Raw genomic sequence first — 25,166 nt, forward strand, 5'->3', positions numbered from 1 at the left:
GAAGGGCGATGGATGAGCGGGAGCGAAGGTGCGGGGGGGTGCAGGGATGCCCCTCGCTCCGCTGCATCACCCCAGGCAGGAGCAAGGGTCCCAGCAGAGCTCTCCGCACATGGCTGCGTCCCTGCCCGGACTCCGGAGAGGAGGCTGCCAGGATAGCCGGGATGGAGGGACGGGGTAGGCGAGGGGCCTCCTCCCAGCGCTGCCCTCCCCCAACTGCTGCCGGGGTGGGGACGTGGGTTCCTGCTCCGCTAAGCCCTGCAGCTTTTCTCCTCTAAAGCCTGATTACTCCGGCGGTGCCTGTGCGTGCGTGCGTGCGTGCTCGGGAGGGGAGGAGGAGGAATTTCACAACAAGTGTTTGCAGCCACACTGGGCCCAGCTGCCCCAGGGCCGCCCCAGGGACGGCGGCATCACCCTCGCTCCAGGGAACTGCACCGAGTCGGGGCTCCGGCCATCACCGCCGAGCCCCTGCCTGCGCCGGAGCAGCCGGGTGCCTGCAGTGGGCGTGCGGGCAGGGCATGGTGGGGCATGGCAGGAGGTCAGCAATGGGGCTCAGAGGTGGATGCTGTGGCTCCTCATGGGGCTCGGAGGTGGATGCTGCAGCTTCCTATGGGGCTTGGAGGTGGACGCTGTGGCTCCCCGTGGGGCTTGGAGGCGGATGCCGTGGCTGCCCGTGGGGCTTGGAGGTGGATGCCGTGGCTGCCCGTGGGGTTTGGAGGTGGATGCCATGGCTGCCCATGGGGTTTGGAGGTGGATGCCATGGCTCCCCACGGGGTTTGGAGGTAAACACTGCAGGGGCTCGGAGGTGGACACTGCAGCTCTTGGTGGGGTTTGGAGGTGGACAGCATGGCTCCCTGCGGGGCTTGGAGGTGGATGCTGCAGCTCCCCAGCACTGGTGTGCGATGCTGGCCTGGGGACAAGGGTCCAGGAGAAGGAGGAGAAGGAGGAGTGCAGGGGGAGCAGCGTAGCCTGAGCTGGGAGAGCAGCGGCATCTGGAAGGGCACAGGAGCCGGGGCGCAGCCCTACACCCTGCTGCCTCCACGGCACCCAGCCGGGGAAACCCGGGGGGCTGCAGGCTGGGGACTGGGTGCCCCTCACACGAGCTCTGGCTGCTGGCTCGGGGGCATCCCGTGGGTGCCCACGGTCCCGTGCGGCGCGGGGGCTGCACGCCGCTGGAGCGGAGCAGGAGATGAGCCCCGTGACTTCCCTGGGCCTGCTGTCGCTGGGGGAGGAAAGCCGGGCACAGAGAGCCTTTAAGCGTTGGAGTGCCATTGCTACCAGGCCAGGACTTCCCCTGTGACCCCCCACTTCTGTCTGGATGGCGACCCTTTTAAAGAGCAGCGGAACGGATCTCCACCGAGGTCCGTTCCCTGGAGTTTCTTTGTTTGTGGCGCAGAGACTTTCATGGCAGGGGGAGGAAGAGCCGCTTTGAAAAGCCTGTTGGCTCTTGCCAGCGCTAACTCTCTTTTCTTTTCTACTTCCAGAGCCGCATGTTGTGTACCAGAGCCGCAGAGTATGTCTTTGCACTGAGATTGGACTGAAGTCCTCTGCAGCCGACGCTGGAGGAGACACCCCATTGATGAGCGTTCCCGTCTGAGCTTTCCCCGGTGGCTGGCGGGCTGGTGCTACCAGAAGGGCTTTGGGGGTCTTTCGCTTTGGCGTTGGGGGTGGGTTTTGGGGGTTTTTTTTTTGTTTTGTTTTTTTTTTTTTTTTTATTTTGGGTTTGGTTTTGTTGTTGCGCTCTGGGCACCATGTCAAATTCGGGCTCCCATCAAGACACTGGGAACAAGCCAGAGACGGAAAAAAATAACCAAGATGACTCTCAACCCCCCGTCAGCTCCGAGAGGAGGAACAAAAGTGGAATAATAAGTGAACCTTTGAACAAAAGTCTTAAGAAGTCCCGTCCACTCTCCCACTATTCCACCTTTGGTAGCAGCAGCTCGGTAAGCGAACATTCAGAGAAAGGCAACCCCTTAGCTAATGGCAACGAAGCGACTGTGGATAAAAGTCATTCTACCTCAAAGCACAAAAACATCTCTAGTATGCTGAGCAAATTAGACCGGGTGTCGGAGATCTCCTCAGAAGGACAGACCGCCCTACAACAGTTTGCTCAGTCAACAGAAATGCTCAAAAGAGTGGTACAGGAGCATCTTCCTCTAGCAAGCGACCACGGGACTGGTATCTCTGACATGGAGGCAGTCTCAGCTGCAGAGACAATGAACGGCCCCTCTGATTTTCCTTACCTGGGGGCTTTTCCCATCAACCCAGGCCTTTTCATTATGACCCCTGCCGGCGTGTTTCTGGCAGAGAGCGCGCTCCATATGGCTGGCTTGGCAGAGTATCCCATGCAGAATGAGTTGGCATCTGCCATCAATTCGGGGAAAAAGAAACGGAAAAGATGCGGCATGTGCCCGCCCTGCCGAAGACGGATAAACTGCGAGCAGTGCAGCAGTTGTAGGAATCGCAAAACTGGCCACCAGATTTGCAAATTCCGAAAATGTGAAGAACTCAAAAAGAAGCCTTCTGCAGCACTGGAGGTAACCGGCCCCTCTCAGGCACCCTAACCCCTCCTCGGGCTGCGCTCCTGGGTTCGGATCTTGCCCTAGATAATAAAACACCTGGTACTTCTTACTTTTTTATTTTTCCCTTTTCCATTAACAGTTCTCACCGTGAGATGTGTGCTCTGCCCAGTGCCCCCAGTCCCTGCCCTCCCTTACATACTGGGGTTGATTGGCTTGGGGAGGAGGGCTGGGGTCTCTCCCTGGGGTCCCCGAGTGCGCTGGGTTTCACTCTGCCTTTTGCAGGCATGGGCAGCAGTGGGTCTCTGCTTGAGTTTTAGTACCAGCATCCCTTGTCCTGGGTGGGCTGCAGCTCCCCGAGCCAGGGAGTGGCTTCTAACCAGGCAATCGGGTCAGAGGATGGGGAGGCAGGAGGCAGCTTTTTGGGGCAGAGCTTGGGGGTAATCGGTGATGGTGAAACCCATGGCTGTGGTGCAGCTGGAGCCCAGCCCCTTACCTCACTCTTTGCTCTGAACAGGAGCAAGGCGGTCCTTGGTTTTGGGTGGTAAACAGCTGCAGTGTGCGCTCGGCGGCATCTCCTGTGCTGTGGCTGTGCTGGGTCTCCCTGGCCCAGCATCCATCTGCAGCGGTCAGGATGAGTCCGTAAGGCACCAGCCAGATTTCCCGGTGGCAGCTGAGCTGCAGTTCCCACAGGTGTTGCGCCTGCTTTGGCACCCGACTGAGCCGGGAGCACCCCTGCTCCTGCCACACCGGCCAAGCGCTGGGATGCCTGGATCCCCCCGGTGTGAGGTTTTCAGGTGGCACTCAGGGTGTCGCTGCCCACCACGGTCCACCCATGGATGTTGCCCTTGGCCTCGGAGGAGAGCCGCTGCAAGCTGCCGTTGGGTTGGGTGCTACCTTGCCAAATCCACCGGGGAGGTGTGATATTCGCCTGGGGAGCGCAGGAAAAGTCTGGTGACTCGGGTCGTCGTGTGGGTCTGAAATTCGGATGGGGCTGTGGGCAGCTGCTGGTGGCGTGGCGTGGTGTGGCATGGCGTGGTGTGGCGTGGCGTGGCATGGGTGAGGGCCGGGTGCTGGCAGTGTTGGGATGCGGTGCAGGTGTGGTGCGTGGGCACGGCGCTCTGGCAGAGCCTGCCTCTTGCTGCACACCCGTGGGTGCTCTGGACCAAGACCTGTGTGCTGGGTCTCCCATATGTTGTGCTTAAGCCGGGTTTGATTTTTCTGGGAGCTGATCCCACCATCAGCTGTGACAGCGTGCTTCCTGCCCGTGAGTGCATCCCCAGAGGTAGCAAAGGCTAAAAAGTCACCTGGACATCAGCTGGATCGTGCATCCTGGCATGAGGGCATTGCCCATCCTCTGGTCATCCCAAAGAGATGACCCACTGTTTTCTTAGCCATGTTCTACATTTTTCAATTAGCATCAGGTCTGAATGAATAGTGAAGGGGAAAAAAAAATCTATTTGGGTGGTGGGGATGAGGAGAGGGGGACTGTGTCTTTCAAAAACCGCTGTATTGCTAAATTATATTCTTGTTCTAATTTGCTGAGTCAGTGATCTGGAAAAAGGGAGAAAGGGAAAAAAAAAAAAGTTCATCTCTTCCAAAGAGTCCTAAAGCGGGTCAATAGACTCGGAGCTCACAGCAGCTGGAGGAGTCACTCCCTTCTCCTGGCGCTGTGCCGGGTCCGAGGATGATAAATAGCACCGGGAGCCCATGAAACGGTCACCCCCCTTTGATTGGTTTCCCCATCCTGCGGCTGGCTGAGAAATTGGAGCCACTGAAATAGGGCTTTTCATGTGATAGAGTTGGGCCCCACCGAAGATGGGTCCCCATCCCTCCTGGGCACGACCAGAGGTGTGTTGAGGCTGAAAAGAGATGTTGTGCTGGTGGGGATGGATGCCTGGGCAGATGTGGGTCACTCCAGGGCATCACCATCCCTTTTTCAGACATCCTCTCCTCTCTCAGGATATCCACTTGTGCCGTGTGTTGACCTTGGTAGGGCTGAATGAGATTGTGGCCATATGTGGCTGGGACAGGGATGCTGGGACCCCAGCTGATGTCCCAAGGTCACCTGGGTCAATGACTGGGTTGTTAAACCTCATCCTATGTCAACCAGCATCAGTAATGCGTTGTGTTGGGCCAGCTGTAGGGCAACCACTGGCACCTGCCTTGTGGTGGAGACCCGTCTGGAGGTAGCAGTGGCCAGGATGCAGATCTGCTGCCAGCTCCGCAGCACCATGGACCACTGGTCCTGATGAGGTGCCATCACACCGTAGTGCTTGATACCAGGACAGGAGGGGCCATTCAGTGGGCCTTTATATGGGGCTGAAAAATTCATAGGGCTTTGTGAAGCATTGTCCCCCTCTGCAGGGAGCTGTGCCATTGCCTGGGAGAAGAGCAGCCGGCAGTGACTCTGGTCTGCCAGCCCGGTGAGCCCAGAGCAGCGTCCTTGGAGAGCCTGGACAGGGGCCGCAGCTGTGATTAAATGTTGATCTAAAATCAAGCAGTAAAAAAAAATAGAATTAAACCTTTATGGTGGCATAAAAAAAAGGGCTAAATCCCTCTGCTGCCATTAAGCTCTATCTGCACATCTACAGAGCCCAAATAACCGGTCGCTGCTGGTGTCCCAGTGCAATGGTGGCTGGCTGAGGCTCTAAGACCAGCGAGGCAGGTCGGATACTTGGAGCAGGCAGCAGCACGTCCCTGCACCTACCAGGCTCCTCTGGGCTCTGCCAGCCCCACCAACCCTGGGTAATGCCATGGGGGCTGGTGGTCGGCCCTGGACAGGTCACCCTGGGCTTGTCTCCAGAGCTGTAGGTCACATGAAGGCCATGAGTAGTTGGGATTTGACTCAGTAGAGCTGTCCTCCATCTGGAGAAGCGCCTTGGTGCCCCAGCTAGCACTGGTGTGAGGGTCACTGCCACCCTCAGGTGAATCTCACAGAGAAACTTTTCATCAAGGCCTGTTGTGACAGGACAAGGGGCAACGGTTTTAAACTGGAAGAGGGGTAGGGTTAGGTTGGACATAAGGAAGAAATGTTTTATGATGAGGGTGGTGAGACACTGAACAGATCACTCAGAGGAGTTGGCGGATGCCCCATCATTGGAAGGGTTCAAGGTCAGGTTGGACGGGCCTTTAAGGAACCCAATCTAGTGAAAGATGTCCCTGCGCATGGCAGGGAGGGTTGGACTGGGTGGTCTGTGAAGGTCCCTTCCGACCTGGGCTCACAATTCTGTGATTCTATAATCGTGGGGACAAGGGGAGATCTCTCCTGGGCATCCACATTAGATCTGGTTGCCTGTCTTCCTTTAATAATGAAGGGGTAGAGGTGTTTAAGGTGACTTGTATCAGACATCTCCTTCCAGACTCATTAGGAGCCCTCCTCTCCCCTCGTTCCTCTCTCCTGGGATGATATATCTGAGTAGGTGGCCCTTGCTAGTGAGTCCGCCGTGCTCTGCCTCACCAGTTCTGCACCTGGCGCCTTGGGCAGGATCAAGCATGGGCAGCGTGCCATGCCACAGCCCTGTGCATCGTTGGCCAGAGGCACTTGTGTCTTCCTCAGATGCCTGATTACTTATTGCAGAGACTTTTGGGGAAGTGGTGATGCCTGCAGCTCTCTGCTTGTTGACTGCCCCAGCTCAGTGTGCCCTGAAGGACCAGACATGGGCTGGGAGCAGGAGAAGGTGCGATCTGTCAGCAGCCTAGCTGGGCACCACCATCTGCTGCTCATTCTCGCCCTTTGCCACCCCTCCCCTTGCCCAAGCCCCACGTTTGGGTCACGGTGCCTGTGGAAGGGAGAATGTTGGGGTCCCTCCCACAGGGGTGGGGGGGAGACGCTGCCCTGCTTACTCATTGAGGTGGGTGCCTTCATCCAAGAGAAGGACTCGATGAGAGCCAGCTGGCTCTTGTGTGGGGTTAGGGACCTGAATGTGGCATGGTTTTTGACTCTTGGGACAACACATGAGCTGCCCTAGCCCTGCACATGGGCTCAATGCCGGGAGCTGGTGCTGGGGCTGTCTGTCCCCACCATTGCCCCTGGCAGCCCATCCTGCTGCCCCGCACCCGTCACCACAGCCTGTGGCTTGTTTCCCGTTGGTGTGCCTTGCTTGTTTGGAGAAGGGCCCTCTAAGGCACGTCCTTTTGGTGATCGTGTGGCCCTGTCTGCTGGCTAGCATGGCTTAGACTTGCTTGGGGGCTGTTGGCATTGAGAGACGTTGCAGTCCTTGCATACTTCACCCATGGTCTCATGAATGTTGCGCAGGCTTCCCACCCCATCCAGCTGGGAAATGTCCCAGGTTCTTCTTCCAGAGGACTGCAGAGCCATCGGGGCCATTGCCCCACACCACCTTTCCTGGAGGTGGCTTCAAAGAGGTCTCGTCTGTCGTTGGGCGCTTTGTTGCGTGTGGGATTGAGCCTGGGGGGACTCATCCCTCTTCCCCTGTGAGACACCAAGTGGTCCCCAGCTGTGCCGGGGGCTGCTCTGTTGGTGACAAGGTTGTTCATCGTGGCCGGGCAGCAGCGGGGTGATGTCTCCTGTGTCCTGAGCAGCTCCTGGGTCTGGTGGTCCCTGCCTCAGTTTCCCCCCACATGCCCTCCTAAACCCATCTGTTGGCCGAGCTCCTGTCTGCCGGGTGTCCGTCCGTCCGTGGCAGGGCAGGTGGGGGCTCGCAGCAAGGGGGCCGCCGTGCCGGGCCATGCCGGCTCACCGCAGCTTGGCCATTGTGCTTGCTATCGGCCGGAGGGGAAGTCAGGGACTGCGCCATTGTCCCGGCTGGGGTGCGGGGACGCAGGAACAATGGCCGAGCTGCTTTGCTGGGTGCCCTGCCAGGGAGGTGGGGGCCGGCGGTGGGGGGACCCCCGTCTCCCTCCGGCCGGCACCCCGGCACTTGCCGGTGGGCTGGAAACCTTGGGATGCGCGGCTGTGTCTGGGGGATGCCAAGCCTGGGCTGGATCCGTCCCGAGGCTGGTGACCGGGATGCTGGGATGGGGCTGGGGTGGAGGGGGGGCGGGCGGGTGCACAACCCTGGTGCCGCATGGCTGTGCCGGACCCGACCTAACGCCTTGTCCCTTCTTCTTCTGTCCCCCCTCCCTGTCTCTCTTCCTTTCCAGAAGGTGATGCTTCCTACAGGAGCCGCGTTCAGATGGTTCCAGTAGGAACGGGAATCCCAAAGCTCTGTCATCCAAGTGCAATGTCACTGCTTGCTTGTGTTGTCTCAGGCAAGGGATTTTTGGCTGAAATGAATGGATGCACCTGTGTCTCTTTAGAACCAAAAATATTTTCTCGCAAATCTCATTCCTGTTTTTATAATTTTTTTTTTGCGTTCGTTTTAACATCTTTGAGTCCTAGTCAGACATTTAACTGCTTTTCAAATAAAAATAATTAAAAGAAAAAAACAATGGATCTGTAAAGTACCAAGACTTAATAGACAGAGTATGGACAATCAGTTTCTTTCTGTGTTTTGGTGTTGATGTTGTTTATGTGTGAAAGATGCAGTACTTGTGTAGGGAATGTAAATTTACAGTAACCTTTTAAAATCTAGTTACTAATAAGCACTACTGTAATTTAGCACAGTTGTTTAATTGCACCCTCATTTATACTTTTTATTTGATTCTTTCCCATCATACAATAGAGTGGATAGTTTCTAGAATGCCTCAACTTCATGTTTATAAATGAGAATATGTTTAAAGCGATGTAGTCTCCCTTTTCCTAGCCATTCACCTATGTAAGTTTAACCCGCAAGAGGTTCGGTATAAAAGGTGGAAGAAAACAATTGCTACACAACTGGCGGTCTTCAAAAAAGGAAAAAAAGGATATAAAAAAAAAAGAAAAAAAAGTCATTGTTAGTTTATTAATATAGAACAAGAAACACTGCATACAGAAAAACCTCCTAATTGCAACGGTTTACTCCTAGAAGTAATTTTTGTAAACTTACTGAAGTTAAAATCAAAATAAAAATAATATTGCAGGACCTGTGCTGAAGCAGTTACGAAAAGTGATATTTCTCTTCTGTTCAAATCCCCGTCTCTCCAGCTCTCTCTACATCATTAAATTGAAATGCTGTTTGTAATGTTTTAGCGATCCAGGCTGTTTTTGTGAATAAAATGAATGCATGTTTTGTGTCATGATTTACAGCTTTGTTATTTCTCTCCCACCCCTCTTTCCAGCCATCCGGCCCCCCCAGTGCCGATGGTGGCCGGTCCCCCCCTGCCTTCGCCTGCCTGTGCGCCCCATCCCCGCCAGGCTGCCAGGCACGGTCCTGCCGGCTGCTGGGGGCACCTCACCGGTGACCGTGCCGGAGCGTGGCAGCGGCCGGCCCAGGCGGGATGGTGTGATGAGCTGAGCTGGAGTTGCCCCGGCTGCTAAATCTGCGTGGCTAATCCCGGCAGTGGCTGGGCTAAGCCAGCCCCGGCTCCTCCTGGGGTTTTTTCCCAGCTTGACCTGCCTGGAGTTCTACTGGGTAGCGCCACACCATTTGTTTTGGTAAAACGCTACCGTTAACGTGCCGTGGAGAGCTGCGGTGAGGCTTGTTTTGCTGGGACGAGTCCAAAAGGAGCTCCCAAAGGTGAGTGAGCTCAGGAGGCTGAGCGTCTGGTGCAGCCGATGGATGCCTTTCCAGGCTGGCTTCGTGCCGGCACTGGGTCAGCAGGAGCCATCCGGGATGGAGGGGATGCTGGATGGGTTCGGCCGTGGACAAGCTGGCAGGGTCGCTGCCAGCACTTGGGGTGCTGCGCTCGGCATCCAGTCAGGGGGAATCTCCTGGCCACGCAGGCAGGGTCGTCCCAGCCCGGGAGAAGAGGCAGACCTGCCCAGACCCGGCAGCGCCGGCTCTTGTCTCACTGGGAGGAGGTAGCCGGAGCCTTTGTCCCTGGCTCCAGCCAGCATTTGGGCCAGCATCTGTTGACCAGATGTGCGCCCAGAGGAGGCGGGAGCGGGGGGTGATGGCGGTGCATGGGCTGCATCCGTGCCGGGCAGCTACCTGCCCGGACAGAGCAGAAAGTGCTCTGAGGATCCCTGGGGAAAACCGCCCTGAACATCTCCAGCAGCCTTCCACTGGCTGCCCCAGCAGCTCCGGGGGGGGGGGTTTGGAGCCCAGCCCCGGGGCACCCAGGTCACGCTGGTGGCTGGGCTGGCGGTGCCTGCGGGGATGACTGGAGCTCACGGTGATGGCGGTGGAGCTGGGCCAGCGTGGCGAGGGACGAAGCTCAAGGCCTGCGGGGACAGATGGACCCTGCCTGCGCCCCAGGAGTGCTCTGGTGCGTGGCATGCCCAGCTTGTGCACCCACCGGGGTGGCCCTGGCAAGGGGCTGCGGGGAGCTGGTTCTCAGTTCATGCTGCTCGGGCAACAGCCGAAATCACTTAGCAGGAATGTGTGTGTGGGGGGGGGAGGGTGTTAAGGGAAAAAGGAGTCTGGCTGGTTTTTTACGACTGTGGCTAACCGTTGGGGCTGTGTGAACGCACAGTCCTGGCACCTGGGGGGGAGCCAGCCCCTACCCCACGCTGGGAAAGCGTCCTGGGGAGCAGCACGCAGAGCCCCTCCCTGGGGCTTTCCGGCCCCGACCTGCTGGGGGAGCTGTGTGGGGGGGTGCTGCTTCATCCCACCGGCAGCCAGGGCTGGGGACTGCTGGGGCTGCCCCACGGGGCTGTTTCCCCCGGTCTGGCCGTGTCACCCACAAGAGGGTTGTGCTTGGTGCTGTGTGTGCAGCACGGCAGGGCTGCCGTTGGCACAGATCGGTGCTTGGTGAAGTGCCATCAGGGCAGCTGCAGACATGACAAACCCCGCTGTGCCACGCTGCTTCTCTGCTGCCTGCTCTCCCCAGGGGCGGCATTGTCCCCAACTCTGCTTTTCCCCCAGGAAGCCATAAGGCACAGGGCACGTGTCCCCCATCACCCCCATGGGCATCACACCGGCACACTGCATCGTGGCAGCCCAAATGCTCCAAGGAGCCCCTCGGGAGGCATGGGGCAGCACCCAGGCCCCGGGGACAGGGAGCATGGAAGAGGACAATGCAGCCACTCTGCACGGTGCTGCTGCCGGTACAGGGAGGTGGTTTGGGAGCGATGCCCTGCCAGAGCCCCTGCCTTCACTGCCACACTGAGCCCAGTGCCGCCGGCACCGGTGTGCTCCTCTGGCCAGGGCATCGGCAGGGACTGGGCTTTTGCAGGGACTATGGGCGTTAGTGGGAGAGGTGGGCGCTGGCGCGGGGGGAGTGATAGCAGGGCACGTGGCGCTTGCAGGGAGGACGTGGGCATTAGCAGGGGCCAAGGAGAGCGGGGGCTTTCCCACAAAGGACGAGGGAAAGCGGGTTTGGGAGAAAGGAAGGAGCCAGAGAGAGGGTGGGATTGAAACCCTGCCCGTGAGTGGGGTGGTGGGGTGGTGGGAGGTAGGAGATGGGGTGCTGGGGCTGTGGAGTGGCCCCTCGTCCCCACTTCTAGCTCACCCTACGCTGGGCTGCATCTGCGCCTCCTGGGGGGCTGTGTAGGTGGACGGCTTTGTGCTCACCAAAGAGCCTTGTCTAACGAGCTCCTGCCCAGGCAGGCAGGACCTCAGGCATCCCCTGAGGGGGAAGCCCATCCCTTCCACCACACTCAGCCGCAGTTTCACCCTCAGGCATGTCCCCTGTGCCCGGCTGTCCCCACTGCCTGCCCAGCTGCTGGTGGGGAAGTGGCACCCAGGGCTGCTGTCCCCAAGGCGGCCATTGGCAGCCAGGTGGCACGGGGAGCATGGGATGACGATAATGAGCTCCGCACGGCACTGAGGGAGAACCTTGGGTGCTACCACAAGAGCTAGCCCGGGGTCGCTCTTAATTAACATCCTCATTAGAGTTAGCAGAAGGGGAAGGAAACCTCCAGCTGCCAGAGGGCACGGCTGTGTCTGAGCCCCTCCTCAGTCGGCCTCGGTGGCTCCACGTGGGAAGACACCAGCGAGTGATGCCAGGAAAGGAGAGACACTGGCGTGGGGCTGGTGCAGCAGCACAGTGGCGATGCCAGCAGCTGTTTGCGTGGTGGAGTTGGTCTGGCTTGAGAGGGTTGTGTCCGCAGCCCTGAGTCTGGGGTGAGCTGCAGCAGAGCCAGCAGCAGGAGCCGCAAACCTCTGCACTGGTGCCAGGGACACATCCCGTCCCGCCACAGGGGCATCTTGGCGGGGTGCGGGGCTCAGCTGCGGGGTGTCACCCATCCCTCTCCAGAGCAGGACCCACCGCTTCCCCTGCGTTGGGTTGCAGCCTGGTGCAGTGGGCTGGCGTCCACCTCATCCCGCTGCAATTAGCAGCCTGACCCCGGGCTGACCCGCCCCCCCGGCGTGGGGATGGGGCAGGATGCAGGAAGCGCCGAACAAAATGTGCTTCAGCTGAGCCGGATGGCGGGCTCGCCGCGAGCGCCGCCGGCCAGGCGTGACCTCCCGGCCGGCAGCCTGCTCCTGCTGCCAGGGCCGGCCACGCTCCCCGCGGGGGCTTGGAGCTGCGGGGAGGGGCCTGGTGGGACAACGAGGGGCCAGGGTCTTGGCAAAGGGGGCTGTGGGATCCTTGGTGGTGGGACAGGAAGGTCCATGAGCGTTGGGTCTGGGTTGCTGCTAGGCAACCCAGCGGTTCACCCCAAGGGCAAGAGGGTGGTAGCGGGTTGGGGTGGTGGGATCCGCTCAGGCTTGGTTGGTAGGGACACTGCATAGTCCAGGGGGCTGTGGGGCCAAGGCAGGGTCCAGCCAGCCCCCGCGCCAGGCATTACAGACATCTAGCATCTCCTGCAAGGCTGGGCCATCTATGGATGCTCCCCAGCGAGTCCTGGTGCTGAGCTGACACCAGCTTGGCTGGGGGTTTGGCAGCCCCACCACAGCTGGACACAACTGATGCAGGTCTGCCAGGGTTAACTGTCCCTCACCAGGCATGGGCAGCCGGGGGGGATGTTCACCACCCCAGGGCTGGCTTTGTTCAGGCTGTCTAACCATCTTCAAGGCTGGAGCCTGGGGCTGCTGGGCCGGCTCGGTTGGGAGCACCGATCTAAATAAAATTCCCTCCTGGCCAGGTGACCTTCCCTGTGTCACACACCTCCTGTGAGCTTTCCAGCCCAATTTTCAACCCTGGCTGAAGTTCTTCTGAGTAGTTGTGCAGTTTTCAAATTCAGGCTAAGGATTCCTCATCTCTTTGTATCTTCTCCACTGGGAACGAGCACTGCATTGGCTTCTTTCCCCAGAAACTGCCCATGCCGAGGTGTGGAACCGGGGGGCAGGAGGGTCCCACCAGGACTCTGGAATGCTGTGCCCATCACTGTGTCTGTACCAGAGCAAGCCTGAAAAGGGCTTTTCTCAAGAAAGAGGAACCATGGGAGATCCTTTATCACCTGAAGGCTTGACGTCCACATCATTCACCTCTGGGACTTCCAGACTTCCTGACCTACCACCACACATTGAGATCTTCCTGTGCCTGAGCTGGGGCGGGAGGATGTTTACCTGGCAGCATCCTTGGAAAGGATCCTGTAGGTAGGAGCTGACACCCATTCCTGCATCCCGCCAGCCCACCCTGGCATGAGCTGGGTCTCCAGCAAGGCAAAGCTGCGGCTCCAGCTGGCCAAGTGCCCTGGCTGGCCGCCCTGCTGCGGCTCTGCAGGAGACTGGGGACTTTGCTGCAGCCATCACTAGGTGGTTTCTGTAGCTGGGGCTGCACAGAAACTGCCCGAGGTCCTCCCACCCTAGGGACTGGTGTGCCACCAGACCAGGCACCCTGCCTGCAGCTCAGTGGTGCTGTCTCCACAGAGGAAGCCATCTTGGTCTAGGGTCTCAGCTCCTATCCCTGCAGCCCTTAGAGTGAATGACTGCTTGGGGTGTGCTGGTTTTGCTTGCACAATGGAGAACACCTCTTGCATCCCCAGCTCCTTCAGCCCCAGCAGAGTACTCCAACCTCCAGCATCCCATGGCTGTGGGCGACAAGGGCGGTCTAGCCTGGTTGAGCAGTGGTGTCCCTCTTTTTAATCAAGAACAATGCCTGATTATTCCTGAGGACCATGTAGGTGCTCCCCTATTCCAGCCATGCCACGGCTGCTCTGCTCTTCCAGCCAGCAACTGCTGGCTGCAAAGCCCACGCCAAGTCGTGGCGGCTCCCACTTAATCAGGGACTCGCTGCTGTGCCAATGCCGGTTTCAGCACTGCGTCAAGATGTTTTAAGGCCAGAGCAGTCAGGATTTGCGAGAAATAGGTCGGCCTGTGACAGCAGAAGGAGGCTACTCAGTGCAAGATGCTGTGTTATCAGGCAGGGGAGGGAGTGGCTGGTGTGGGCATTAGCCTTCAGCCTTTGGGTGAAGATGGGTGAATGACAGCAGCTGAGCGGGGGCTTAGCAGAGGTAACAGGTACCAGTCCAAGCTGGGGGGGTTTGCAGCCTGGAACCTGCCTCCCCCTTGGCCAGACACAGACGCTGAAAGCCCTGGTAAAGCATGGGTCTGGGATGTTATGTCTCCTGCAACCAAAATGCTGCAAGTGGACGTAGTGCTTGTGAAGGTGTCCAGCTGGTACCATGGGTAGCGGGAACGCAAGACCCGGCTGCCCTGTCCTTGCCCTCCCAGATAGTCCTGCAGCCTCCCTTGTGCCTCTGATCCAGGGCTGGAGGATGAGATGCCCATGGGGCAGGAATAATGTCCTGCCCTCTCCTGCCTTGCCTTTGGGACACTTGGGCTGGCTTCTCCTGCACCTGGGCTGGCTGGACTCTGTGCCCCAAACCTGTGCCATTGCACAGCCCCCTCTCCCTGAGCCCAAGCAAGCCTGGGGCAGGCCTACAGTGGGTGGAGGAGCTGTTGGCCTGTGTATTTTGGGTAAACCCACAAGCCAAAAAGTGCATAGAGCAGGTTATACTAAACCCAGGAAGGGTACAAGAACAGGGCAAGCATGGATGCGACCTCCCAAATCATTAAGTTCCTTTTTCTTGATGTGCCAACTGGTGCCACCTACTTTCTGGTCTTGCCTGTTCTCCTGGGCAAAGAACAGTGGCCAGGGTGTTTCACAAGGCCATCTTCTGCCATGAGAGTTCCCCATAGACAAGAACAAGACAAAAGGACAATCTCCCCCTCTCTTACCTGCACATGCCATAACACAGCATCAATTTGCCCTGGCAGAGCCCTGAGTTTCTGCATCTCCTCACCTGCCCTTGGCATTGCAAGGACACCCTCTTGTCTCAGAGGACATAGGTGCAGGCAGGTGGGCAATGCCAGTGCCTGCATGCCTTCTGGCTGTGCGGGCGGGGACTGCAGCAGTGCAAGTCAGCCAAACCCACCCCCTTGATGAGTACATCCCGCTTGACCTTTACGGTCACTAATTTCTGCATTTTATCTCACTTGCTGGCCCTGTTCTTTTTAAAGCTCCATCTGTTGTGGGTAATGATACCTCCAGCAGTGGCACAGCCATGAGCCTCCCCACCTCTGGCAGACTTAGTTTTCCAGCTTCAGGAGTGGACCAGCCAGGAGATCAATGCCCAGGAAGGCTTCACAGGTCCTTCACCTCTCTCCTGCAGAGCTGGATCGTGCTGGACCCCATCAGTGAGCAGGAGCACTCGGCACAGCTCAGCACCTCTCAGCCGTGCCCTGTGACCCTCCGAATGCTCCTGCTCATGCAGTGGTGGTACCACCGACATCCTTCTACCTTGCCCTTGTAGACACAGTTCTCCCACTGCCAGGTGACCTGGGCACCATCCCGGTGGGAGATGCTCCCTCAGCAAGGCTCTGCGCCCTGCCTGACTGCCTAAGCAAGAGACGCGCTCCACCCTGCTGCAAGGGCAAGGCCAGCAAAGCCAGAGGCTTTGCTCCAGTTTTTTCCTGCTGCTTTTAACCTGGAGCAGCTGGGGTGAAACCAGCCTGGGGCAGAGCCCACTTGTGTGCTCCCCACTCCCTGCAGTGAGGCATGGGGTGCAGGTGCTGGGCTTGCGCTGAGCTCCAGCTCCTGCCCGCTCTGCCTGGCCTGGAGGGCTCCCACCAGCAGCGCGGTTCGCTGCCTTGCAGTGAGTCCTGACATTTCTCCACCGAGACAGCCGCAGGGGGACGTATAAATTGGCTTTGCTGCAAGTACGTGTGTGTGTAATGGGGGGTCCCTGCCCCCCCCCTCCAGCTCCAGTCCATGAAGTGCCTGAGCTGACTGGTGGCCCCCTCCATCTCTCCTGGAGCCTGGTTTGGCCGTGGTCCCTTGCGGGAGAAGCAGGACCGGGGAGGGGGGGGGGCTGAGCCACAGGGCAGCCGAGGAGGCAGTGCCGCTCCTGGGGGCTTGGGGGATACTGAGCTGGGGGAAGGGGCCAGAGCAGGGCAAGACATGAGGGGATGGGGACTGCACAGGGAAAGAGAAAACACTTGTCATTTGGGCAGAAGGACTACAGAAAAGGGCAGGTGAAGAGGCAGGAGATGGGGGTGGGAAAAAGACACAGTGGGGATGGGAGTCCTTGGAGAAAACACAGTCTGTTGGGTGTGGGGCACGCGGAGGTCTTGGTGCCCCCACATCCTAACCCATCCCACTATCAGGTGGGTCATTAGGGACCCAGGATACCACAATTAAGCCCCAGCCTGCAAGATGGGCAGCAAGACAGAGCTGGGCCCTCCAGGTGAGTAATGCGGAGCCTGCCAAGGGCTGAGGGATGCTCGTGGGCATCTCAGCTGGCGGGTGCTGACCTGCTCGCACCCTGGGGAGGGTCTGCAACCTGAGTCAGCTCTCCAGCACAGTGCAGAGCTGCTGACTCCGTCCTCCCACCTCCATTTTCTTACGTCTCCAGACAAAGTGACCGTTTATCCGCTTGGATTGCAAGCTGTGTGCACAGCCCCATGCTCACCCCTTCGGCTGGACACGGGGAGGAAGAGGAATGCAACCAGGCAGGTTTGTGCAAACACAGGCGCTGCGTGGTCCCCCTCGGTCTTTAGTCTGGTAAGCAAAATCAGCATCTAATCCAGATCAAACAGGACTTTAGCTCCTGTCAAAGGACTGATCCCCTATTCTGCCCAGGCTGTGGTATTTAAAGGGACATGGCCAGGTTAAGTAAAGCTGGAAACAAAGGGTTTGTGAAAATAATCATAATAAAAATAACAACAAGAAAAGCTGGGAAAGATTAGCGGGAAGAGACACTGTAATGAAATATAACTGCCAAAGAAAACTGTGGTTAATGGAGACATCTCCCTGGAGCATTTGAAACCTCAGGTAGTGGAGGAGGAAAGAGATAAGTGAAACCAGCAGCAAAACAGACCAGGCTGTTCCTGGATCAGGGCAAGATCTCAGTCTCCTCTCCTCTCCTCTCCTCTCCTCTATTTTGCAGAGTATCCCCATGAAGGAGCTGGATGCAATGCATAATTTATTTATTTGATTTCCAGCCTGCAATGGGAGCAGCTCCCAGGCTGCACTGGGTGCTGGGGAGTGGTGCCGGGGGGCATGTCCCCCAGGAGTGCCGGGATGCCTCCACGGGCTGGCACAGCCCCGCCATGCCGCAGCCCCCAGATAGGATTTAGCTACCCGACTTCTCCTGACCTTAATAACTGGCGCTGACTTAACTGGGAGTCTGGTGGCTAAATCCCGCGTGAGTCTGGAAGTGTAGGAGTCAGTGTCACAAGTAATTTATTCCACACATCTCTCAGCCTCCTAAACTTGGGGAAGCCAGTTCTTAACACAGATCCCAGTGCTGCCACAGCCCTGGTTGGGCAGATCCACAGCAGCCTCTCTTTATACATAGTTTTCTCCTTTTCCCCCTTTCCCTTGCAGCTGCTGGCCTGCCCAGGCTGGAGAGCAAAGCCCTGCTCAGTCCCCTCTCCCAGCCCAAGAACAGGCACCATCTAGACCCAAGCAAAGCACCTGCTGCCCACAGTACCGTGGAGCATCCTTCTAGCTGTGGACAAGTCCCAGGCCAGCCACCTCCCAATAGGGGAATGATGCCCCCCCAAAATGTGACTAGAATAGGTACAGCCCATACAAGCAAGGTCTGGCTCACACATGGATGCTGCATCCTGGGGACTTTGGACTTGCTCTGTGGATGCCATAGGCCCGATGTGGCTCTTCTGCCTCATCCCAACTCACTGCTCTGGTGTGTTGAGGTTGGAAGACCAGAGGAAACTCTTCAGCTGGGTTCTCCAGTGCTTGGGCTGGGTAAGTGCAGGGTAGTAATGCCCATGCAAAGGGAGCCAAGGGTGAGGAGGGCAAGGCGGTCCTTCTCTGCTGGACATGGCACGTGGCAGCCTTGCCTGAGCCGTTCCTGGGACTTTGGCCCTGTTCAGAGCCAAAGTGCTGGAGGCAGGTGGGGACCCCCCCGATACAGCCCCCTGGGCAGGGCTGTCCAGCCCTGACACCCCCATGCTGTCCCGCTGGGGCAGTGGCCAGTGCCTGGGAGTGCAGCCTCCCGTCCTCGGAGCCAACGGATTTCTCATGTCCGCATCCCTGACTCCGCTCTCAGTTGTGATGCGTGTGGCTGCTTCGCGCTGTGCGTCTCATTATGGATGCGAGACCAAACCAAACCCAACGGTCTGGACCGCTCCCAGGCATAACCATGCGTGGGCTACTCCCTCTCCTTCGGCATCTGCTCGGACGGACTCTGCCAGCAACCTCTGCTGTGCCACGGGCATGCCAAGGGCCTCGGTCGCTGCGGGACCGTGGGTGCAGGCAGGTAGGAGAGCTCTGCGGGCAGGGGAGCGGGTGCAGGCAGCAACCAGCAGGACCTCACCAACGGGCTGCTGGTGGAGGGCTGGGTCTGGAGGGAGGGTTTGTCAGCCAGGGCTGGCCGTCATCCCTGCTGCCTGCAGCACGGGATGGACCTTTTGTGGCTGGAGAGTTCAAGCTGGGTTACAGCCGCTGCCGCAGTCTGAACATCATATTCATATTCCAGTCGCATTTTTTTGGCATCTTTTCTCTTCTTTGGAGGTGGCAGAGCTCCAGAAGGGCAGGGTAAAGAGGGAAACGGACCTAACTTGCCATCTCCCTGCTGCTCTGGCTGTCTCGGAGTTTGCCAGTTGTCCTGAGTCGTGTCTGAGCCGAGCAGAGCTGAGCTGACACCCAGCACAACCTGGGATGCTGCATTTGCTGCCTGGGAGACTTTCTGTTCCTCCCACTAAAGAGGAATCGGGTCACAGCCTGTCCTGCCTTGGCTAGGCAAGTGCTGCCGGCTCAGGCAAGGGTGGACATGCCTTTGCTGCCCAGCACGAGACGGTTGCAAGCCCAAGCAGCAGCCGCAGTGAGCTGGAGACCTGCCCTGAGGCTTGCCCTCTGAAGCCCTCCTGAAGGGCAGGCGCAGGGCTGGCACGCCTCCCGGCAGAGCCTGCAAGCCCTGCCTGCGGCCGGGTGCTCCTGGGCAGGCACCGGCCCAAGCCATACGGGACAATTTGAGGATATAGCTCAGAAAATGCTGCGGCCGTCTCTCCCGTTGCAAACACGGCCGTGTAAGGTCATGAACACTCTTGAGTTTGTCAGCCTTGTCCTGTTCCTCTTGCAGGGTCCTGCAGATTCGTTTGGTCCCAGTGAGCCACTGCTTGCCTTCACCGGGTAGCAGCTGCCTCCTTCTCCACCTGCTTGTTGAGCTGTGCTGGGAAATGAATTCCTCCTAATGGACCAGCAGGTCCTGGAGGAAGCCGTCCTCTCTGCAGCATCTGGGTACGGAGGGCCGTCATCACCTCCATTTGCCCCAAGGAGGGAGCCAGGAGGGTGTACCATTGCGGGTCTTTCAGTGTCTAGGTGTGAAGCAGGTGAGTTAGTTAGCACTAGACGTTGAACTGTCCTGCAGGTACAGCTTTCAAACCTGGCATAGAGAGATTAAGGCAAAAAAAGCAAGAAAGAAGAGAAAACACAAACATCCCAACTCCATCTTGCAAAGTCCTTGAGCCATGCATCACCAGGGTTGGGACCATCTCATACCTACTTGCCCTGCCTGTGTGCCTTCCCTAGGCATCGGCTGCTGGGCACGATGATACTCGGATCTTCAGCAGCCCCGGCATGGCTGGCCCCTTGGCTGCGCTCTGCTTCCTGCAGCCTGCTCCGCTGGAGGACCCCTGGTTTTCCAGAGGTTAGGCATATTCTGTGGCATTGGCAGTCTGCAAACAGCCATATCCAGGGGCTGGTAACACACAAATGTGTGTGCAGCTCCTCGGGAAATGGCGCAGCCCCATCTGGGCCCAGCACAGCAGTCTCATTCCTGATTTCAGGTGAGGCAGTGGGAAAGCTTTGTGGTCCTACTTGATGGCAAACTGTATTCTCAGAAATGAGTCTTTGCTTGAATTTTGGAGAGAAAAATGTAGTCTGACTCAGCTACAAAGCATGGAAAATTTCAAGCAGGCAGCTGATGTGTGGCAAAAAGTATACCTGGGCTGTAAGAGTAAGTGGGGTTGTATTGTTTTGGCTGTTAAATCAAAAACCCAGGGGAAGGAAATCACTTTGGGTCAACCTAAAAGGAACTGTTCTAGATATTCTTTCTGAAAGAAAAAAGTGTTCCTTGTGCAGGAGAAGGCACTTGGTTTTATCCATTACTGGTATTAACTACGTTTCTAGATGAATTACTTGTCAAAAGTTGCAAAGTTCCTCTAAAAATGTATAAGTCAGAAAGAAACACTGTTTATTGCAAGCTAACAGATGCTCCTTGTCCTTTCAAATGGAGCCCAAATTCACAATTAATTATTGTCTCTATGAAATTAGAGACTTTGTTGGATAAACTATTAGTGTGAACAATTCCAGCCTGGCCACCTAGTTGGGAAGCTGTGGACGGCTCCATGACAGGACCTGCTCTTCCTACATCATCAACTTGAGGATGCAGAGTGCTGAGCAACCTTAATTTTGTGTGCTGCTACCGCCCTGCTAGGCAAAGCTTGGTGGGATGGCTGGCAGTGCAGCCACGGTCCTCTGGCCAGGATGGGGACTCAACTTGCTTGTGTCAGGTAGTTCACCCTGCTGGCTTTGCCCGCAGATCCATTTCTGGAGCTGAGAAGTAGAGGCAAGGTCAGTTATTGAGTTGCAGCACTGGCTGTGACTCTGGATGAGGCAGGGAAGGGCGCAGGACCCTCACTGGGAATGTGTTAGGATATGCAGTTTGTGATACCCCTGCTTGTCCCACCTGGAACATGCATCTCCACCATGGCACAGGTCCCAGCAAAGACCCCCCATGCCTTTGCACTCCCAGTTCTCCTACTCCCTGCTGAGGAAGCCTGTGAGCAGGCAGGACCCTGAGCAAACCACCACCTCAGGAGACCACAAACATCCCATGTCCTTCTGGAGTAGGCTTTTCAGCCTAGTTTCTGTGCCTGTTTTGGCAGGGTGTTGTTCTGAGCTCCCTAGGGGCTCTCACCCAGGCAGGATCTGGCCCACTGGGGGGAAGCGCCTGCCCTCCCTCTCCCTGTCCTCCTGGCTCAGCTTTGCAGGCTGCAGGACTGCCTCCCCTCCCCGAGGTGGGGTTTGGCCAGAGAGAGCCATTAGTCCTTTTGGATGGCTCCTCTTGCTCTTCCTTAGGCAGGACCAGAGCACCAGAGATGCTCAGGGTGTCCTCTGGGCTGGGACAGCCTCTTGCCCCATCCCCTGCCCCAGGGAGCTCTCGTAGCCACCCTGCCTTGTGCTTTGCTCCCTCGGCACCGGTTATGCAAATGGCTTTGGAAGCAAGACAAAATTATAGCGGGAAAAAATCATCACATGGCTCTGGTGGGAAAAGATATTATCCTGCGTTGCTAGCAAGACCGGCCATTGGCAGGTAGGGCCCGGAGGAGAGCTGCGTTGCAGGATGATCGCTGATAAGATGCCAGGTCCTGCTCCGATGGCCTCGGGAGAGGGAAGCGCTGCGCTGTGAAGCTATGGAAACGGCCAGGCTGGGTGCGGAGCTGTAATTGGGCCACTCGCATCACCGCCGCGCAGGCAGGTATGCCTGGCTCTTTTGTGTGCATGCACGCCGGGAAGAGCGGGGCTGCGGGAACGGCGATGCAAAAGTTGCTCCACTGGAAGCAGCGGCTCTGCTAGCAGCTGCCCCTGGCCGTCCCCCCTCTCCGGCCCCCCGCTTTGCCTTTGAGTCACCTCAGCGGCGTGACGGCTGCATCCGCCCCGCGCGAAGGTCACGCTTAAAAGCATTGGACATGGCTGGGCGCGGAGGTGGGAGAGGCGCTGCAGAAGTCGCATCGCGTTTGAAGGAGTTGCGGCCAGGGCAAACCTCCCCAACGTGCCCTTCGAGGAAGGGGGCTCCAACAGCCTTTCATTATTTGCCAAGAAACGTAAGCCCAGAGGTCCGTGAAATTGTCAGGATGTGTGAAATCAGGCACTGCCGGGCAGCTCTCCTGCACGACCATTTTAAATATTTAACACGTTGATTATACAACATTTGTATTGAAACGCTGGTGTGGGCCCAGACCTGGGGCTTGGGGGGCGGGGGATTTGGGATTTGGCCACCCTGCCCTGGGCTCCTGGCAGCCGCCGCAGTGCCGGCAGGAGGGGGAGCGGCGTGGGGGCAGCGGGGAGGCTGTGCGGGAGGCACTCAGGCAGAGAGTTGCTCCTGCTCAGGAGCCTCCGAGTGACAAACGCGCTCAGGAGCAGGAATTCATTCCTGTAAATATGTTTGCATTATTTATTTTAAGCATTTTTATAAATCATAATAGGAGAGACATCTGCTGTTAAAACTGCAAACTGCATTCATGCCTAAGGCAAGGCGGGAAGAGGTTTTTCCCCGGAAAAGCTTGGCAAACGTGGGGAGCACCACGGGTTTGCAGGAAGCACAGGGGTAAATGGGCAGGGGCATTTTCCTGGCTTGAGTTAAACACCCAGCCTGCCCACTCCTTCCCGGGGTCTTTATTTAAATGCCTACAGTCCTCCCCGCCTCCTCCAACCCTCTCGCTTTTGACACCTCTTTATATGAAGCTTTATCATGAGGATGGCATCTTGCTCTCACTTTCCCGATGGCCAAAGAAGCCAGGACTAAACCACCCCGCTCCTCTGCTAAGATACGCCGGTGCACGTAGATATCAGTCAGTCTCATTTCCCTTAGGTGCAGCAGAGGGATCTGGAGGGGAACCGGCACCTCTCCGCGGGCAGGGCTCTCAATTGGTGGCACAGCACGAAAAAACCCTCTCCCCGAGCCTGGTGACATTTGCAGGTCCCTCAAGCTGAGAGCTTCTGGAGACGGCGGTGGCTCGTTCTGGGTGAGGGGAGGAAGCTCCGGGTGACTCTGACTCACCGCTTCGCAAGATTAATTGCCGGGCGTTGCAGGAGGTTTATCACTGCCACCCGTGGCTGGCTGCATCTCACCTCTTACCGCGGCTGCCGGCTTGCTCCGCCTGCCATCGTGCTGCCCGGGGAGCCACGGCGAGGAGGAGCCCACCGGCACCCTTCTCCACCTGGCGTGCATTGGGTGCTGCAGTGGAGCCAGCGCGTCGCTGCAAGGGGGAGGTGATGGTGAATTATCTCCTTGCTGCACACCCTGGAGGCAGCCCCATCCATCAGCCTGGGCACCCCGGGATGCAGGGGGTCCTGGATCTGTTGCTTGGATGGGTCACGTCGTCCTCTGCCTCAGTTCCTTGTCCCCTCAAGGCAAGCGTTGTTTCAGTTGGGTTCTCGCTGCCACACTTGGCTCCTTTTTTTGAGCCGTGCTACCTTGCAGCGAGGCCCACCATGGGAAATGGGTGGCAAATCCACTCTCCAGGGCTCATCCAGACTTCCCCTCCATCCTGATGTCCTCAGCCATCCAGTCCCCCAGCACTGACAAGCTCAGAAACTGTGATGAACAAAATCTTTTGCATAATCAATAATTAATGTCTGGGGTTTCCAAGCAGCTAATTAATCTCCTGGTGAATCGTGAAAAAAATATTTAGAATAAATGTAGATGTTTTCAAGCCAGGTGAGCAGAGGTTCATGCTCAACCTAGGCTGTTCTGTCAACCCGCATCCTTTCTAACCATCCCTGGAGAGCTCCTTGCTCCAAGTGATGCTATTCATTGCCAGGGAGTGGACAATATTGATCATAAATATTTCCCTAATGAGATCATATCTGCTTTCCAGCATATGCAGTGAGTGACCTCAAAAGGCCGGGTGTCCTTTGGGTGAGCTTGCAAAAAGCTTAATTGTCTAGCTGAGTCTTGCAGCTCTGGAGGTGAGCTGCACCGGTCTTGAGTGGTGGGGTCAGGTCCGTCCCAGCCATGCTGTCCAGGGTCAGAATGGGAATACTGGAGGCAGGGAACAGGCCTTTGCTGAGGCACATCAGAGCATCCAGTCCTAGTGCTCCCACCCAAAAGCTGGGAAATGCAGCACATAAAGCATTCAGGCTCCAGGTTTAGGCAAAGATTTGAGACGATTTGTCTGGTCACTGATTTCAGATTCAGGGAATATCACAGGCTTCATCCAGTGAAACACCCCATCCCCAATGAACTCCTACTTGGGAAACCTCCACCAGGTTTACTATAAGCTTCAGCAACAGTTGAGCTCAGGTACACCAGCCCTAGGCTAAGGCATTGATCCAATTTGTAACTTGGGGGGGGTTGAAAAGTCCTTGAAGCACCTATTTCTCTCTGTGACTTTTGGGGAGCCTATGTGGCTCTTCCCTGTGGTAGACCTGTGAGGTCTGGTAGATAAATCCCTTGTCAGATCTGCAGCCATGGGTCCTCGCTGGTGACCAGGGACAGGGCTTTGTAGGTCTCCAATCAGCTCTCCAACAAACGTGTATCTGCTCTGCCTCCGTGCTGGGCGTTGCTCAAATTCAGGCTTGCTGCAGTCCATTTATGTGCTAGCAGGCTATGAATTTGCTCTCCCCAGCACTGGCTCCTCAGCTCATCCCAGAATAGCCAAGTCACTGACTCGTGGCTCATTTTGAACAATTGCCAAGCAGCTGCAGCTGTCCTTGACTTTATCTCTGCTCCAGTGTGGCTTTGCCCAGCTCCACAAGTTCACACTAGGAGACTCCACTCCCCCTTCCCAGAATAGAAGACATCCAGGGCCCAGCGTCAGCAAGTTTAGCAGCTGTGGGAAGTGTTATCCTTTGAGCAATCAGTAATTAGTCTGGTTGAAAGGCCAGAGTCCTTGTGGCTAATGAGTAGCTCGAGATGAGACCTACGATCTCCTGACCCTCTTTAAGTCTTGCTGGTGACTTCCAAAGACTTCCTGGCTTGCTCTCACCTTTATGCCAGCTCACAAATGGCCTTCTGTCATGGAAGTTGGTCCTCTCCAGCAGATCCAAAGCTTATGGTCAGCTCTTGCCCAGTCAGCTCTGGTTATCTCCTGTTCCTCCTCACAGGCGGTGGCCTTTTCTCCACACTGCTCTCAACCACCTGTCTCCATCACACCTACGTCCTTGCTCACTTACAGTCTCCTACCTACCTGTCCACAGCTGTCATGTCTAGTACTGCTTTTTCCGTGAACCAGGGTTGGCCTCGGTCAATGCTTGTTGGGAAGATGTTGTAGGAATACTGTTGTAGGCAGAGGGACTGATGGTTGATGATGGTGATACACTTCTGATCGATGTAGCTAACTCCCAGTGTCTCCAACCCTTCTTAATTCTGTCTTCAGCCTGGAAAAAAATATAGCTCACCTTCTGAAGAGGCTTAACTATGTCAGGACTGAATTTTGGGTTTGGCTTATGCTGAGGGACTGTGAAAACAGAGCACAGGACAGATAATGCACCCAGGGGAAGAGGTAGCACATGCATTTCTGTGCAGATGCTTAGTGCATTCAGCCACTGGTTCCTGCAGGAGCAGCATGGAAAATGAAGGCACGG

General features: G+C 57.1%; 1 protein-coding gene across 2 annotated transcripts; it reads left to right on the plus strand.

Annotated features, from left to right (window-relative positions):
* The first annotated feature begins 1,485 nt into the window (after window positions 1-1,485).
* CXXC5 (CXXC finger protein 5) lies at window positions 1,486-8,639 on the plus strand. 2 transcript variants are annotated; one of them, XR_774259.1, is made up of 2 exons: window positions 1,486-2,618; window positions 7,623-8,639. XR_774259.1 is itself a non-coding variant. In XM_010565972.1 (2 exons), the coding sequence occupies exons 1-2, from the start codon at window positions 1,749-1,751 to the stop codon at window positions 7,665-7,667; spliced, it is 831 nt and encodes a 276-aa protein (XP_010564274.1). In that variant the 5' UTR covers window positions 1,486-1,748; the 3' UTR covers window positions 7,668-8,639. The 2 variants fall into 2 exon arrangements, 1 of the variants encoding a protein (XP_010564274.1); XM_010565972.1 differs by having other exon boundaries at window positions 1,486-2,534.
* Window positions 8,640-25,166: the final 16,527 nt, after the last annotated feature.

This window comes from Haliaeetus leucocephalus, unplaced genomic scaffold (genome assembly GCF_000737465.1).
Source record: "Haliaeetus leucocephalus isolate CR32 unplaced genomic scaffold, Haliaeetus_leucocephalus-4.0 Scaffold199, whole genome shotgun sequence".
NCBI classification, from domain to species: domain Eukaryota; kingdom Metazoa; phylum Chordata; class Aves; order Accipitriformes; family Accipitridae; genus Haliaeetus; species Haliaeetus leucocephalus.

Excerpts from the sequence above, each read along its gene's own strand:
- CXXC5 (XM_010565972.1), top strand. The coding sequence starts at position 1,749 with ATGTCAAATTCGGGCTCCCATCAAGACACTGGGAACAAGCCAGAGACG. Across the intron at positions 2,535-7,622 it reads AGCCTTCTGCAGCACTGGAG|AAGGTGATGCTTCCTACAGG; the intron begins GTAACCGGCCCC and ends CTTCCTTTCCAG.